This window comes from Lepisosteus platostomus, chromosome 2 (genome assembly GCF_059453375.1).
Source record: "Lepisosteus platostomus isolate fLepPlt1 chromosome 2, fLepPlt1.hap1, whole genome shotgun sequence".
NCBI lineage: Eukaryota > Metazoa > Chordata > Actinopteri > Semionotiformes > Lepisosteidae > Lepisosteus > Lepisosteus platostomus.
Genome location: NC_142612.1, coordinates 58,799,595 through 58,815,351, shown reverse-complemented (window position 1 = coordinate 58,815,351; position 15,757 = coordinate 58,799,595). Strand labels below are relative to the sequence as shown.

The window sequence follows — 15,757 nt, the reverse complement described above, 5'->3', positions numbered from 1 at the left end:
CTCACAAAGCCACCATCGCATTACTGCTTTTTCTCATGAAATGCTCAAAAAGGCACCAGTTCCCCTGTTAGGATAAGGTCTCAGGTCAGAGCAGTCCAGCCAATGGAACCCAATACAGTCTTATTCTACTTCTCAATTCATATCTTTTCCCAATATATGCACCACTGGGTGAACCCAACACAATTGCACTGTGCAGTGTCATTCTTCACATGTTGAACTAGAACGTCTCAAGTGCTACGGAGACCAGCAAAGCAGCCTTGCTCAGAGGACAGATGAAGGAGACAGCTCTTCCAACCAGCAGTATGAAATATTACAGCACTCATGGTCTTGAGTGCGATGGAATTAGATCGGCTGTATGGAGCTCTTCTTTTCAAATAAATGTCTCTGACCTGTTACAGTAAGATAAGACTCGACAGCTTTACTTTATCCACCATATGGAAATAAATGTTTTCTGCAAGCAAAGCGCTGCAAAAAATATAAAATTCTGGGATTTCTGTGCTAGGCTTCAGTTTGTTATGTAGCCATGTTTTCTCAAAATTTACATCATCTCTAAATCCCCAAAACCCTTTCCAGAGACCAAGCTATGAGCACATATACAGTCATTATGTTTCATGCAGCTGCCACATTCGCAGTGAAAGCAGTTAAAAGTATTTCAGAAATGTTCATCTGTTTGACATATTATTTTATGGAATGTGTTTAAAGTTTTCCCTTTTCTGCCTCTTAAAAGTCAAAGGTCAACAACGTTATTTAAATTAACGAGGCAAAATCATGAAACCTTTCACAGCTGAGCTCAGGCACACAATGCTTGACAGCATGTTTTGCAAAGATAATGGCTATAGAAACCAATTTTACACTGAGTCATCAGCAGAAGTGACACAATTAATTGTGTAAAGATGAATCACAATAGGATATAACACATTATTTACCATGATGTGTTAGGAAGGTTCACAATAGGATAAAAATAGAAGTAGAAAGTTTTAAGAGTTCAATGATATTGAATTAAAAGCTGATTATCATATTAACTCTTGGGCCATATCTCAAAACCAGTTTCTGGTATTTCATTTGACACATTCTACAGTGGGGTGGCACATTTGTTAGCATTGCTGTCTCACAGTGCTGGGGCTCTGAGTCCAATTCCTGGGGTGCTGTCTGCATGGATTCTTTATGTTCTTCCTGTGTTTGCGTGGATTTCCTTTGGTGGCTCTGTTTTTCTCCCACAGTTATAAGATATACTTGAACGTTAACTGACTTCTGGGAAAACTGGCTGTGGTGTGAGTGTGTGCACCTCTGTGTCTGTTTGTGCCCTGTGATGGACTGGTATCCTATCCAGGATGTATCCTGCATTGTGCCCCTTGCTTGCCTGGATAGGTTTTGGCTCTCCAGCGACCCTGTATTGGATAAAGCAGAAAATGGATGGATGGACATTCTACAGTGGAATTACCAATGGTACTCAAGATCACTGGTACTGTACCTACAACACAGAAAGACATTTGATTTCTGAAGCAGAAAACTCCTTATTTCATTTGCCGTTGACTCATGAGCTTCCTTATAATCTCGAGCATCTATAATGCCTTAGTAGTGAAAATATCATGTTTTATCATGACAATCATGCTTTACATTTACGATGCGCCAAAGGTTTCCTAACTTTCAATTAACAAATGGGTCTTCAGCTGATGTATAGTTGCATCATTGTCCCAGATGTAGCATTTTAATGACTTATGACAAACTCTATGTTATAAGTTTAATGGAGCACGAAATTCAGTTTTCCCTCATAAACCTCTCTATCTGAATAAAACAATTGTAGCTCAGTTCAACATGGTGATTTTCTGTCATAAAATTGACCAGAACATGACTAACTTTTATGTGCAACTGTAACAGTCATAAGGTGGGTAATGAATATATTTTATTACAGCTTTTAAAGATTTCATCTTAATTCATTTGTTTAAGAATGTTAATCGATGTCAAACAACTGCTTAGATAACATTTTCACATGGCTACTTAGAAACAGAGAAAACACAAGCTTACACCACAAATACAGCACTGTTTATATAACTAATGAAGTACCAATACAGAGAAAATGTAGTTCCTTCTCAAGGGAAAAAAAATTTAAAAATTCCCCGAGTTGCTTTAGCACACACTGGTAAATCCACTTTATAAATTTTAAATGTCCCACTGTGCATGAAAAATAAAAAAGCTGATGTGATTCAAACAAAATTCTTTAGACTCCTAATGGTTTCAACAGCTGCGCTGAAGAAATTCAGATGCCTTTGTTTTTATTTTCCTCTCCCAGCACCCCGAAAAGGGTCAGCACAAAGCCCTATCTGTTAAGTGTTGAATATCCATCTGGGCCAGCTGCCAAGTGCCAAATCTTCCCTGTTTGGATTTCTTTTAAACTTCTTTTATGGAAGTCTCTCATAGCCAAAATGTAGCAGTTTCTGAATATGGTGTTCCATGTGTTTCCAAACACAATGTGAAAGAGAAATTCTGTCTTCATGTTATAAGGGAACATTTTCTAACATCAACTTCAATGCAGTAAATACATATTTACTTACTCATAAATACAATGATATTACACATAAGTGTAATATTATGTACATAAGTGTTATTAATGCTGAATTCTTTGACCAGTTTGACTAAACATTTGCTTAAAAATGACCATAATTGGTCCAAAACAATGACCAGGTCAAATCGAGGTGAAACGAGGCACAATAAAAACTGTATAATCATGTGTAAGCACACATGCAAATACTAAGTAATTGTATACTGTAGTTGATGTGAAGCATATACATCATGTAAAAAGCTACCTCACAATGTTTTCATAGGAGAGTGTTTTAAAGTTCAAAATCAGTGCTCCAGTTCAAATAACTCCCGACACTCCTATCAGAGACTGAGATGGGATGAGATACAACGGACCAAACTTAATCATGAGAAACGTAGATCCAGAGAGCAGCACAGAGAGGAGAGAGGTGTAAGTAACACAAAACATAGGTAGATTAAGATATCCCCAGGTTCAGATTTAACATATGCTGGAAATGTATATACAGTAGCTTAAGCATAGTATAAATTGAGTTAATTATGAATGTGGAGCCACATTCTGCCGAGTAATAAGTACACTAACATGAAAAAGGTACACAATCCTTCCTGGCCTGATGACAAGAGAACACAGAACACGTTTGAGGGAATTCCAGGAAGTGAGTTAGATTAGGTGCTCTGCCAGGGGCCACTCTAGAATCTCCAAATTAGGTTGAAATGGATTTTCTTCCAATGACCGGTCACTCCAGAGCAGATGAGTGATGTTCTGAAAGTCTTTAACATAACATAACATCACTTTATTAGCCCTTTACAATTTCTTGCATTAGGAATTCATCTTTTTGATAAAGACACACAGGCACATAGACAGGGAGAGAAGCTTGGGGTCAGAGCACAGAGTCAGCCATTGTACAGTGCCCCTGGAGAAGTTGGGGTTAAGGGCCTTGCTCAGGGGCCCAACGGAGTAGGATTTCTCTGCCGGCTGCGGGATTTGAACCAGCAACCTTCTAGCCACAGGCGCAGATCCTTAGCCACAGTACCACCGCTCAGCCCACATGTGAGGTGCTTGGGTTACTCAAGAGGCACAGCTGGTGCTCTTTAAAGTAGCTGTAACATCTGTCCTTTCTCCAACTCCTGCCCATGAATGCCAGTGAACAAGTAGGCTCCAGCAAGCACCACCCCCATCAAAAGTCATGTGCTCATCTTTGCGTTCCTCGCGTCTGTGAAGGAATTCACCAATTTACGGTTTCAGGCGATGTGTCCCTTTTATGCATGTACACATTTAGAACTTGTGTCCCTGAATCAGAGACTGATCACGGGGTGGAATTTCAAAATCATTCTGCTCCTGGATTTGGTAATGATTTGGGAAAGCCCAGCTGCCTTCCTCATGGAGATAAACCTGGGGTGGGGGGGGGTGATCAGAGCAACAGTCAAGCCTCACCTGCAGGTCTTTGGGAGGTGGGAGTAACACTCAGAAAACAAGCAGTCAAACGTGGGGAGTCCAACCTCCAAAGACACAGGTCACAATCACACCCTGGGATCTGGATCTGTCAGACACTGGTGCTCACCAACACTCCACCCAATATCTTATCTGACTTTTCTACTTCTGAAGCTCGTCTACTGCTGTCTGCGTTGTGTAATTCTCAAAACACAGAACGCTGCCTACAGCTTACGTCATCTTGTAAAGGGTTAATAACTTTCCACTCTCACGTTTCATAATACTATTGACTAAACAGCAAATCTTCTAACGTCCCAGACCAAGGAAAAAGATCAACTTCTTAGATTCTATGTAAAATAAACAAAGCTGGACAGGAGCCAAGTATAACATTTGTAATACCACAAGGGGAGGAAGATTCTGCGAGATGGCTTACAACCCAGCTGGCCAGTAAATACTGTGTAACAGGATGAAGTAACTTGTTATTGAAATCACAAGGGACAGAAAGCTGCACAGTATTGTGGAATTTCATATGGGAAACTAACCAGATCAATCGTATTATATTTGACTGCAGCAACCACAGTATTAAACCTGTTTTCTTCAAACATATTTCTAGTTTTTCACTTTGACCTCAACACCTTCAGGTCTACACACAATACTTTCTGCTGTGGTTCCTTATTTTTCATGCTAGTATAAAAGAAAACACTATTTTTTTTTCTTCCAACCTTGTCTTTGGACATCTGGGATATATTATTTAATTTTAAAAGTGTTAGACAGCAGCTATGCTTTTTCAAATTCATTTTCACCTAAACTACCAACAGTTCAACAGCGACTGTACTAAAATAACATATTGCTTTAAAACTTATAAACATTCTGTAAAGTTAAAAAAGCACAAAGGTTAAGGTCTAGTGTTTATCTCTGCAGAAGAAGTATTACCAGGTATTTCTCCTGTCACATCCACACTGTTGATTATTGTTAGTGCAACAAATTACCTTACAAGGAAACATTTGTCTCCAGAGTGTCTTTGCACAGGCCTGTTAGTTAAAAGAGTTTAACACAAGTGCACACTGGAAATATACATGATTGATAACCATATTACATAGGTTGTCTTCCTTCTAAACCATTCACACAGTTATACTGTACCATAATGCGCAGATGGTACATAGCAAAAATTGCCTTTTGTGCTTTGACTACTTAATCTTTCAAACATACTTGCCAGGATCCTTTGCACAGAGTCACTTAGTTATATGTGCACAACACATGGCAAGCCAAGAACTCAAATTTCTGACATTTTTACTACTCCCACGTAACCATTTGACATGTACAGTACTAGTCACTCTGGCTGGGGTCCCAATGTGTAGATGAAAACGTTGCTCTTAAAGAGAGTAGAGCACAATTATGACTTTAGCAGCTTTTTTAATAATAATGCAATTACTATGTGGTTAATCTGAATGCTTAAAAAATATTTATATCAGCCCCATTAATGTTTCCTAAATATACTAAAAAAGCTTAAAACAACCTGTTTAAACTGGTAAATTCTTTCAATTCACATATACTTTACTTATTTTTAAAACCCTTTAAAAGAAAGTGCTTACTAAAAAGTGTTGTTAAACTATTGATTTATTATGTTTTACATTGTAAGGTTTATGTTAATGCCAAACATTTGTCTTGATTTAATGTTTCTGAGTTAGTGCTGGAACATAAGAGGGGAAAAGGCTTCTTTAACCCATTTTAATTAATCTCTATCTTTTATACCTTTCCATTTTTTCCAGGCTGTTTTGCTTATGAATTTTTTGTGAATGTTAGTTGCTGTATATTTATATTTCTCACAGATTAATGTTGTTTATAAAAATGGTTTGGACATTTGTTAGTTTTAAACTTTGCTTTTATATAAAAGCAATGCGGACATCAGTGGAACTGTTTTACGGCAGACTGCTCCAATTTTTATTCTGATCTGTTTTCTAGTGGGTGAGCCAGATGGATAGCATTCAGAAAACTCGTATCATTTTGTTTCTGAAAACTATGAACATAATTTCTAATAAAACATTGTTTTAGAACTTATTACTCTTAGATTGCAAAAGTATTGCGAACTAAAATATTTTCTTCAAAGTGACGGAAATGTATTTTCTGTGATCATTTGATAATCTTATTGCATGGAAAAAACTGTGCAGAACCAGAGGCACCCAATTCTCACATATTGGTTGTTTTTTTCTGCAACTCTGTGTGAACTTGGATTAGCACAGCTGATGCACATCTCTGCTTGTCTAATCCATTATTTTCATACACAGCAAATCAGCCTTCTGGAAACGTTAGTTTCAAAATGCCTGTTCTCTGTGGAAAACAATAAGAACAATGCAGCCGATTTTTCCATTGCTAGAACTACCATCATAAATACCACTTCAGTTGAGCTCTGAAAACACACATTTTCAAACAAACGTGATTATGTTTCCTTTAATATTGCCTAATATTTTGAACTTTGATTAAGCACGTTTTATTTTTAATTATTTATAACAGGTTGCTTTCACATCAGATAAAGCATTTGAATGTATTATTCTGTATAGGTTTTTATTCAGGTCTTACTGTATTACTGAACTCCTCCCTTGCAAGCCATTACCTAAAATCAATGAAAGAGTTTAAGTGAAATGCTATTTTTATTTTATGGTCACTTTAGAATATTAATTTCCAGACACAGTAGTAGATGATCTACTGGAAAATATAGTTTTTCTCTACTAGTGTTGCAAAGGTTAAAACAGCTACACAGTTAAAGGAAGATGTCTACGATTGGTCACCTCATTAAACTATCTTTCCAACCACAGCCTGCGGATCTGAGTGGAGATAGAACTATACCAAGCTGAAACTGCCTTGGAAAAAGTTTCACATTAATGAATTTTAAATACAGATTAAGTGCGACATCATGAAAGTCTATATAAAAACAATTGAAATGCTCAATATCAAAAAACACATTCCCGCACCTTTCTTGAATGGATGCTCTTCTCCATTGCATAACGTATAGTGTATAATGCATATGCAAGTTTCATCACCCCCAACAATGTATATGGTCAGAGGTGTTAACGCCCTGAAACTCCAATGGGTTAAGGCTGCTCAGCCTCCTGCTGTGAACAAGGGAAAAGCCTCTTTTTAAAGGGTAAGAACCAGGCCACGGTTGAGCAAACTTTCCCACTCAGTACGTACCATCTCTATCATTTCATATCACAATAAACAATGTCCCCTTTGTCAACCAGGGACTGATTAAACCCCAGAAATTAACACTGCTGTTTGGGAGGCCACCTCCTTCAGATTCGTCTAATTGAGGAGTTAGAGGTTTACTCCAGGCTTGTTTCAGCTCCCTCACACAGTTTCTCACACTCTTTCAGAGGCAAAGGCATCATCTGCAGCCTAACTGCACAGGCCATTTATTCAGATCCTCTGCCAGATGGGCAAGCGCCCAGAAAGCCGTCGGTTATGAAAACAAGTCTCTCATAAAACAACATGCTGTAGGTTTAATTGGGAGAAACACGGGCAAACATACATTTAACAAAATTAAAGAACAGAACTCTTACATTAGTACCCGCTTTGAAGTCAAAGCAAAACATTCCAGAGGTCTACAAACAATGCAGATTCATCAGGGTTAAAATGAATTCTAATGTATGACAATCTTTCACTTGCTACATTTTCCATTTGATTTTATGGATTATGAAGTAAATTATCACTGAAAATACATCCACAGGTTGTCAGTACCCAACTACAATACAAAGTGTGAAATATGGAATTCCAAGTACACAGGGCTGTTTTCCCCTAAGAAGTTATCTTCCCTGGGTCCACAATCAGCTGAAGAAAGGAAAAGTGAGGAGTTGTCATCATTCTTTACAGTTACTCTTCCACTGTTACAGGGTTATAGGGTTGACTGTGTAACAGCTGGACAAAAGTTGTTTTTTTAAAAACATGAAAAGTTGACCCCAAACCAACAGAGAGCAGGGCAGAACACAATTTCCTCCGATAGCCCAGACATCTGTTGAAAAGCTGTTCACAGCACTGAACAATAATCTCAGATCGCTGTGCTGCTTTACAGATCATGGCACCCTCCATTCCTGAGTTCAGCAACCATCTTTCTAAAGGAAGGAAATAACAACTGGATTGTAAATTACTGTATCATCTTCTGTGGGCTTCCATGTTTCCTTCTTTTCTATTAGACCAAAACAGGCTCTTTGCTTCCAGATGTCCTGCTAGTTGTTTGCTTTAACCAACAAAAATGAAACTGTAGAGCACTTTGTTCAAAAAGTGACAAGATCCTGTCACTAGTTCAGCGCTCCCAACTGTTTCCGATTTGATTTTTTAGTGAAGGACAAATAAGAAGAAGCAACTTTTCATGAGCAGCTATGGCAACTGCTACAGTGCCTGTGTCAATAGAAGATTGTCGGTCACAGCAGGATCTCTCAGCGATCCTTGCTGAAATGAATTGTGTCTGAAAAACAGCTCCAGTTTGGGGTCAGACATGGGGTTTTGCCTCTAAGCTTTCTGTTCATGAGAACATGTCCTAATCTACATATCTTAACATACACAATCCCACGCAATCTTGATTGCAGCCTTAAAAAAAAAAAGGCCAAGAGATTTTTCCAGCGTTCCCGACTGATTGTTTACTTTCAGATCATGAAAATAAGATTTTGAGATGTCTCATTAGGCTTTACATGAGTACATGTTTCCTGTGTTACTTCATTAGCTATCGAGATTGCCAGAAAACAATCCGATGTACTTTTGGCGTATAACAAATGAAAAAAATTGACTTTTGCGTTCTTGCATTAACTCAAGTTTTGTTTTCCTCTTTAAAAATGTCATCTGTAGCTTCCTTAACATTGGAAAGTTTCCACAAATACAAGAAAAAAAAAGTTAACCAAAACAGAAAAGAGTGAAAGGTATAATCTCATAATGAATGGTTATTCATGGTGTTAAAGATTTAACAAGGATATCCTTTAAAACCAATGCAGTGCTTATGAGTTAAAAAGACATTAAGAGCTATCCGATTGTTTAAGCATTAGCAAGTTTGATTCATGCTTTGTCTTTTTCCATTTTTCACCAGGGAAAATGTAAGTGATTACATGCTTTACCTCATTTCACATCACAAAAAAAGAAAAATACCACATACTCATGCTATCACTCTTTTTTCCCCATTTCAGACTGCTCATCAATGGTGCTGCAGAACCCAGTCATGTGTCTTTCCGTCAATGTAAGGAATCACTTTAATACCCACAACTCCATGTTAAAAAGGCAAGTTAAAGGGCGTGAGATAAGTGAATGTTTGGAACAGAATGTGTGGCTAACATTCCCAAACTTTCCCCCATCACAAAATCACAAAACATTTTCCCTTCCACTTGTGGTTTGACAACCTCTTATTTTCTCAGAAAGATAAAGCAACTGGGCTGATAATGACTATTCAAAGGTCAGTGGCATTTCCCTGGATATGATTATACTATTCTGTCGCAATCACAATCCTAAATAGCCTACAGTTAAGAAGGAAAAAGTTAAGCATTTGCAAAATGAACAGACATTCTCTCGGGTGTGCTGTGCTACAGAGAATAGAATCTATTTTAAGACTATTACATGCATTAAATGTATTTGATATTTCTGAACATTAAACTTACAAATCTTCTGAAAAACAAAGAAAAAGATCACCTGTTAAGCTGTTTTTCTACAGTGTGAAGTCAGAGAAGCAAAAGAGCAGCAGATCCCAACTGCTGATACAACACAGAAATATAACTGTTTTTAAAATACAGTTAATACCCAGAATTCCGGATAATAGATGGTAAAAGTGTTTCACATTTGTGATTCATTGCCTGTTGCCATATAGTCTTTACCCTGTTTGGCTTCTGTAAAGTTCAATCCACATGGTTGTTTTTCCTGCCTGTTTTTTTTTTAATTAGAAGGGATTTTAGATTTATACCATATACGTGAAGCTAGCTCCAGTGGTTTCACCTCTCATAAAGAAAGCAAAACTGATATCTGTGTAGTCCTAATTGTCCTGATCTTGCAATATATATACTGTATACACATCCTTCATTTTCTAACTGCAACATGCACTTCAGCGTTGCTGAGAATACACCATGGATGGGATGCCAGTCCATCTCGGGCACACACAGACACACACAGCAGGGCCTATTCTCCCCGAAGCCACTTAACCCACCAGTATGTTTTGGACTGTGGGAGCAATCCAGAACACTTGTAGGAAACCTATGCAAACATGGTTAGAACATACAGAGCGTCTCCAAACAACCCAAGCCTGGAACTAAACCCAGGGTCCAGCGCTTTGTGGCAGCAATGCTAACCACTGCATCACCATGCTGCTCATCTATACTGTACTGTACAAATATGTTTTTGAAACTACAGAGGTAGAGATATTTATACAGAAAGTGATATTATTGTATTTAACTGAGAGAGACTGACTATGTTCCTCTATTTTTTGAATTTCTACAGTCTCTCGTCTATATTTAAAATGTACCAATCAGGGCTGTGCACCTGCGTTTATATTATATTAACATTTATGATCTAACATAAAAAGACATATCTCCATAATGTACGCATTAATCTGTCCGAGATCAGCGGTGCTGTGGACATTTTTTGTAGAGCCAAGTCCTTCAGTTCTGCTACTGCTACACATTGCCAAGCAACGGGAGCTGCAGCGTGGGTAGTGAAACCTCATGTGACCGAGAAATCATAACTGGCAGAACATCAGCTGATGACTTTGCTTTCAACTTTCAGAGGCACAAACTCACTTTGAAAAGGCATTTGTTTTGCCATATGCATGAAAACAGAATGCCATGTACCTCCAGATATTCGTTTCTAGTTACAGTATATTCTCAGGCCCCAGTTTTAAGTCTGCCTTGTCAAAGGTTCCTACCAAACATACAATTTCCACTTTTGATTTATACCAGACCTCAAAGTGCACTTGTATACAAAAATCAAGTTAAATAATGAACTGCACAGCAAACCACAGTGAACCATGAACCACAGAGCACACTCTGAACCCCTGATTCTCTAGGGCTTTTCAGTCTTGTCTGGTCAACAGAGTTATTGAAGTGCAAATCTAACAAAGCAAAAGTTAATAAGAAATAAAGCACAACATCCAAGCAAACGTGTGCCCAGATTTTAGGTAACTTCAAAAGGTTTCCTTTTTTTGTGGATTTTAATTTTTGGTACATGATAAAAAAAAATTCAGGTTAAGGGTCACTGAAGCATGTGAAAAGGCCATTATACCATCTTATTTCCATGTTCCACTGACAACTGACTTTGTAAAGAGCTTTGATCAGATGTTGTCCTTACCATGGGAAGACTAACTATTGACAAACTGACTGAAAGATTGACTGACTTAAAATTAGACATTTTCAATTTTCTAGAAGGAGCTCCAAAGCAGAGGCATGAACCCAGCAGCTCCATCAGTTTACAGATTCTGATACGGGTCCTAAAGCATCCAGAGATAAAGTCAGCTTTGCCTGGTTTCATCATCCCTGTTGACCAAGATTTGCGTAAGAACAGTGAGTTCAATTATGCTAAGCACGGCATCAGTAGCTTGAATTATTGAATTTGACTTTGCAGACATCAGGGGATGAAAATCAAATGCGAAAAACAAACAAAAAGAGGGATTTCGTAATCCATGTGATATCATTCTCCGATAAGGCCAAAGCTATGCTGAATACCAAAACTCTCCGTTTAACCACTGGCTTCTGTCTGATGATGTTTTATTAATTTGCCTGTGCATAACTATTTCTACTACAACCCCCACCAGGACAAGGGATTAAAAACGATGAAAGGATTACATTCTCTGAGGTAATATACCTATGAACAAACCAATTAACAACTCATTGTCAGCTTGCAGACCTCTGGCCGTAAAAAATGTATATTGAAAGTAGTTTCTCTCTGCTGCGTCACAGCTTTTCCTTTGGAGTGGCACTGTTCTCAAGTTCAAAACGTAAGCTAGAGTTTGTGGTCATAGTTCATACAACAAAGAAGATGTCCTACAGATCCAACACGAGGAACTGGGGAGGGGGCAAAACGCACAACTTTAGCCTATAAAGCCAGTGCGACATTGAAAGCAAAGCTTGGTGAAGTTAAAATTTTTACATGAAAACTGAAGCAGTCTGGTGAAGGGGAGCATCTTTTCACTTTTCTGAAGCTCATTACTGGCTTCAATTCATCTGGGGATTTAAGGAAACTGGATGTGAAGAAATCTGGCAACATATTAATCTTTTTAAGCAATCAACAACTAAAATCCCACAAAAGAACAGAGGACAATGAGCAAGTTCTAAGAGCACAAAGACATTATTGTGAGCCTTTCACAACCCTTTCAGAGAGAATTAATTAGCACTTAAGACATCAGTATTCTACTCCTGCTTCTGCAGCAACCAACAATAGTAACTCACCTTTTTTAAATTATATACTTCTTTGACTGGTTGTCACAATAACAATACATGTAGTTCAGTTTAAATACTACTGTATTTCTCGAGATTTCATGAGAAATCCATTTCACTTTGTGTATCAGCTCCAGTAACAGTTACAGGAAGGGTGTTTTGGCATGGATTTGGTCTATTATGCCTCGGCTTCCAATCCATTTGACTATTTTATTTTTCAGGTTTTATAATGAGCCGATATTAATTTTCACTTAGCAGTTTTAAGCATCAAGCATCTCAATTGATAAATGTATATAAAGGTTAAATGATTAACTTCTTATTTTATGTTACTTACAAAAGTCAGTCTTGTTAGACTTAAACCTGTTAATTACTGTATGGATGTGACACTAAGTAAATTTATGCTGACACACAGAATCGCTCAGACGTTTCATTATCTATACTCAGCTGAATGACAGTACGTTATTAGGACAAGTTGTCTCCATTGCCACTAAAATTAACAATGCTAGCCCCCAAGGTGAGTTAAAACTTTTTTTTTTCCTGTGGATGTTTAATTTAAGGTTTCTGAGATCTGTCCTGTATTTGGGGGCTGGCACTGAGCACTAGACAGCACTAAACATTCAAACCACCTCAACAGATTACTGTCAGGAATACCAAGGTGTAGGATCAGCAGATCAAGCTGCTCCAGCTATCAAGTGAACAAGGCAACGACACTGTACAAAAACTACCACTCACTGCCCATGCCATCCTTAACAATAAATAAGGGAAATACCTCAACTGCCTTTTTCATTATAAAAAGCTCAAATATTTTCTCCTAAATTACATTATGACTTATAGGGGTTCTGAGATGTGGCCCAGAGGATCCCCAGAAAAAAGATCTCTTCACCCCAAGTTTATTTGGAGTACGCTTCTAATAATTTATGCTTCATAACAAAACGGATTATATTAATCATTGGCTCCTGTCTAGATTTACATTTATATTGGGCATCCACACTGAACCTTTTTTGTAAAGAGGTCCTCCAGACAAATTTAACAACTCCTGCTCTAGAACTATCTGCAACATGATACAGTGTTGTTTCTGGTAAAAAGTATGTATTCGGAAAAAAAACTGCATAGGTTTCAACAATTTTAATGATGCCTTTCAAACACCACATCTCAATACTGTACATAACGTTATCGTATGTCCTCTGCACATAGAAAAGACTGTGAACAAACCATTTAGCACTGTGATAGTCTTCTTGAAATAGGGCTAGAAAACTACACCTCTTTCTCTCAGTGGTAGGAAAGGAGACCTTGCTCTAGTTACAGTTTCTTAAATCATTTTTGTGATAGGTCTTGCCATGCAATTTCATTTCAGCCAGCTGGAGCCGTGAGCTCAAATGCAGTAGGCAGGCCTGCAATGTTGAAAAGTTTAAGTCCCCGGCATTATTATTTCTCTAGTTCAAGCAGAGCATATAAAACTGCCATCCAATAATATAAAAAGAGCTAATCAGCTATGGACTCGAATAAATACTGTGTATAGATATACCATAAACAGCAAAATAGCATGTGTTCCACACAAAATCCCTTGGATACTAACAATAACTGAATATTTATGCACAAGGCAGTTCATTTTCACAGTTCATGGTTTCACAGTAATGACAATGAAAACTACTTAAATGATCTACTTTGGAACAAGGTCATCTGAAAGATATCTCCCCTACTAAACATAACTAAACCTTTTATTTTGTGAACAGTCATTTTAAATACAGAAAATGGCCTTTAACTGTACAGGCAGAGCCGTACAGTAGTTTAATGCCAAACGCAAAATGTAGAGTTTTAGTGGCAGCTGGAATAGATCAGCAAAGGAATTTTTCCAATATCAGCTCCAATATTTAATATGGCGTACAGGCGGTATTAATACCAAACTACACAGTGTACTTCCAGACAGCTGAATGTTATATACTAGTTAGCGATTTAATCAACAGATCGACATAACATAAAACAAATGTGCAAAATTAAGAAAACGTCAATAGGGTGTACTAGAGCATATAGTATTTTAACATAGAAATCAGATAAAATATCTCTGGTTCCTGAACAGAGACATTGAAAAAGAAACATTTTTATTCAGAAAGGTCTGAAAATACTTAAGGAACGGCTACTTAAAGCCATCATCGATTTATTTTTCTGCAACACATGGCAGGACGTTGACAGTGGGAATGATTTAAGACAATCATACTAAAATATCGAGAGAGATGTCAGAACCAAAAGGGAAAAAAAACATTTACAAAAGTTTTATCTCTAATCCTGCTCACCGTTTTATTTCATTACTACTCCTGATGCCAATTATTATCTCAGGCGGGACAGATAACAAATACAGGGGCAGAACGAAAACAAAAAGTTCCAAAAACAAATCACCGAACGCATCTGGATGAAGACAAGATGTGTCAGTGCAATAATAAAAACAATTAACCGCTTTAAAAAGGAACTTCAGCAGGATGCACCGCAATCCAGCGTAAGTGTTTACACATTTGCCTCTAGAACGATACATGTGTTTTTAAAAACAAACAAGAAGAAGAAGGGAAGAAAACATACCCATTGTGCTCCGCTAGCAGGACTTCAGGTTGTCAGAAGTCAGTAAAAAGTTGGTGTTAGAAGACTGCAGTTCAGGATATTAAAGCTAACAGTCCTTCACTCTCCTCTCCGCGGTCCCGTTTGGAGATGTGGGAGGGGAGGGGGGTTGGATGACGTCACTGACGAGGATTACCGCTGGTAGAAAAGCGGTCCTGGGCCTCTTGGATTTCGTTCTGCCCTTTGCGCTGGGATAGTCTCTTAGCAGGACTCATACTTCAGTTTGGTTTAACAATAGGCTGCTTATGCAAGCTACATTATTCCCCTTGTGTTTTTACATAAATGCGCTCCACGTAGTTTATACAGATATGGATGTGCTAAATATCACCCATTAAGAATGCATTTCGTTAAGAACCTAATAATTGAAAGTGACGGTGGCCCTAAAGTTCAAAACCAAAAAAAACGGACAAATAGTAGAATGTAAACTAAAAAAAAGTCACAAAAATTGATGAGAAAAAATTAAAAGTAGCTCAGCTAAAGACAGCATCATAGAAACGTTTGACATTTATTTTATCTGTTGTTCGGCACTTTATGGCCACCATAGGATTTTTTTCTGTGCCATGTAACAGAAGGTGGAGGAACAAACTTGGAAGATTGTCCTGATTTATTATGTAGGGAAGCCTATTAAAATAATTCCAAAGTCAACCTGGCTTTGTGTATACACCAAGTTACACTGGGTAATTCCCTGCGTGGTCTATTTCTTTTTCTAGGTCTCAAGTGCAATTTAAGTTTAAAAGTTTGACATCTAATACTAAAAGGTTATACATCTAGAAGATAACATGCAAAACAG

General features: G+C 37.7%; 1 protein-coding gene across 1 annotated transcript in view; it reads right to left on the bottom strand.

Annotated features, from left to right (window-relative positions):
- Positions 1-15,086, bottom strand: part of LOC148676612 (neuronal membrane glycoprotein M6-b) — a 62,022-nt gene extending 46,936 nt beyond the window's left edge. Inside the window, exon 1 of the mRNA XM_088609597.1 lies at positions 14,932-15,086. Within this exon, the coding sequence (XP_088465723.1) occupies positions 14,932-14,935 (4 nt within the window). The 5' untranslated portion in view covers positions 14,936-15,086. The remainder of the gene's footprint in view (positions 1-14,931) is intronic.
- Positions 15,087-15,757: the final 671 nt, after the last annotated feature.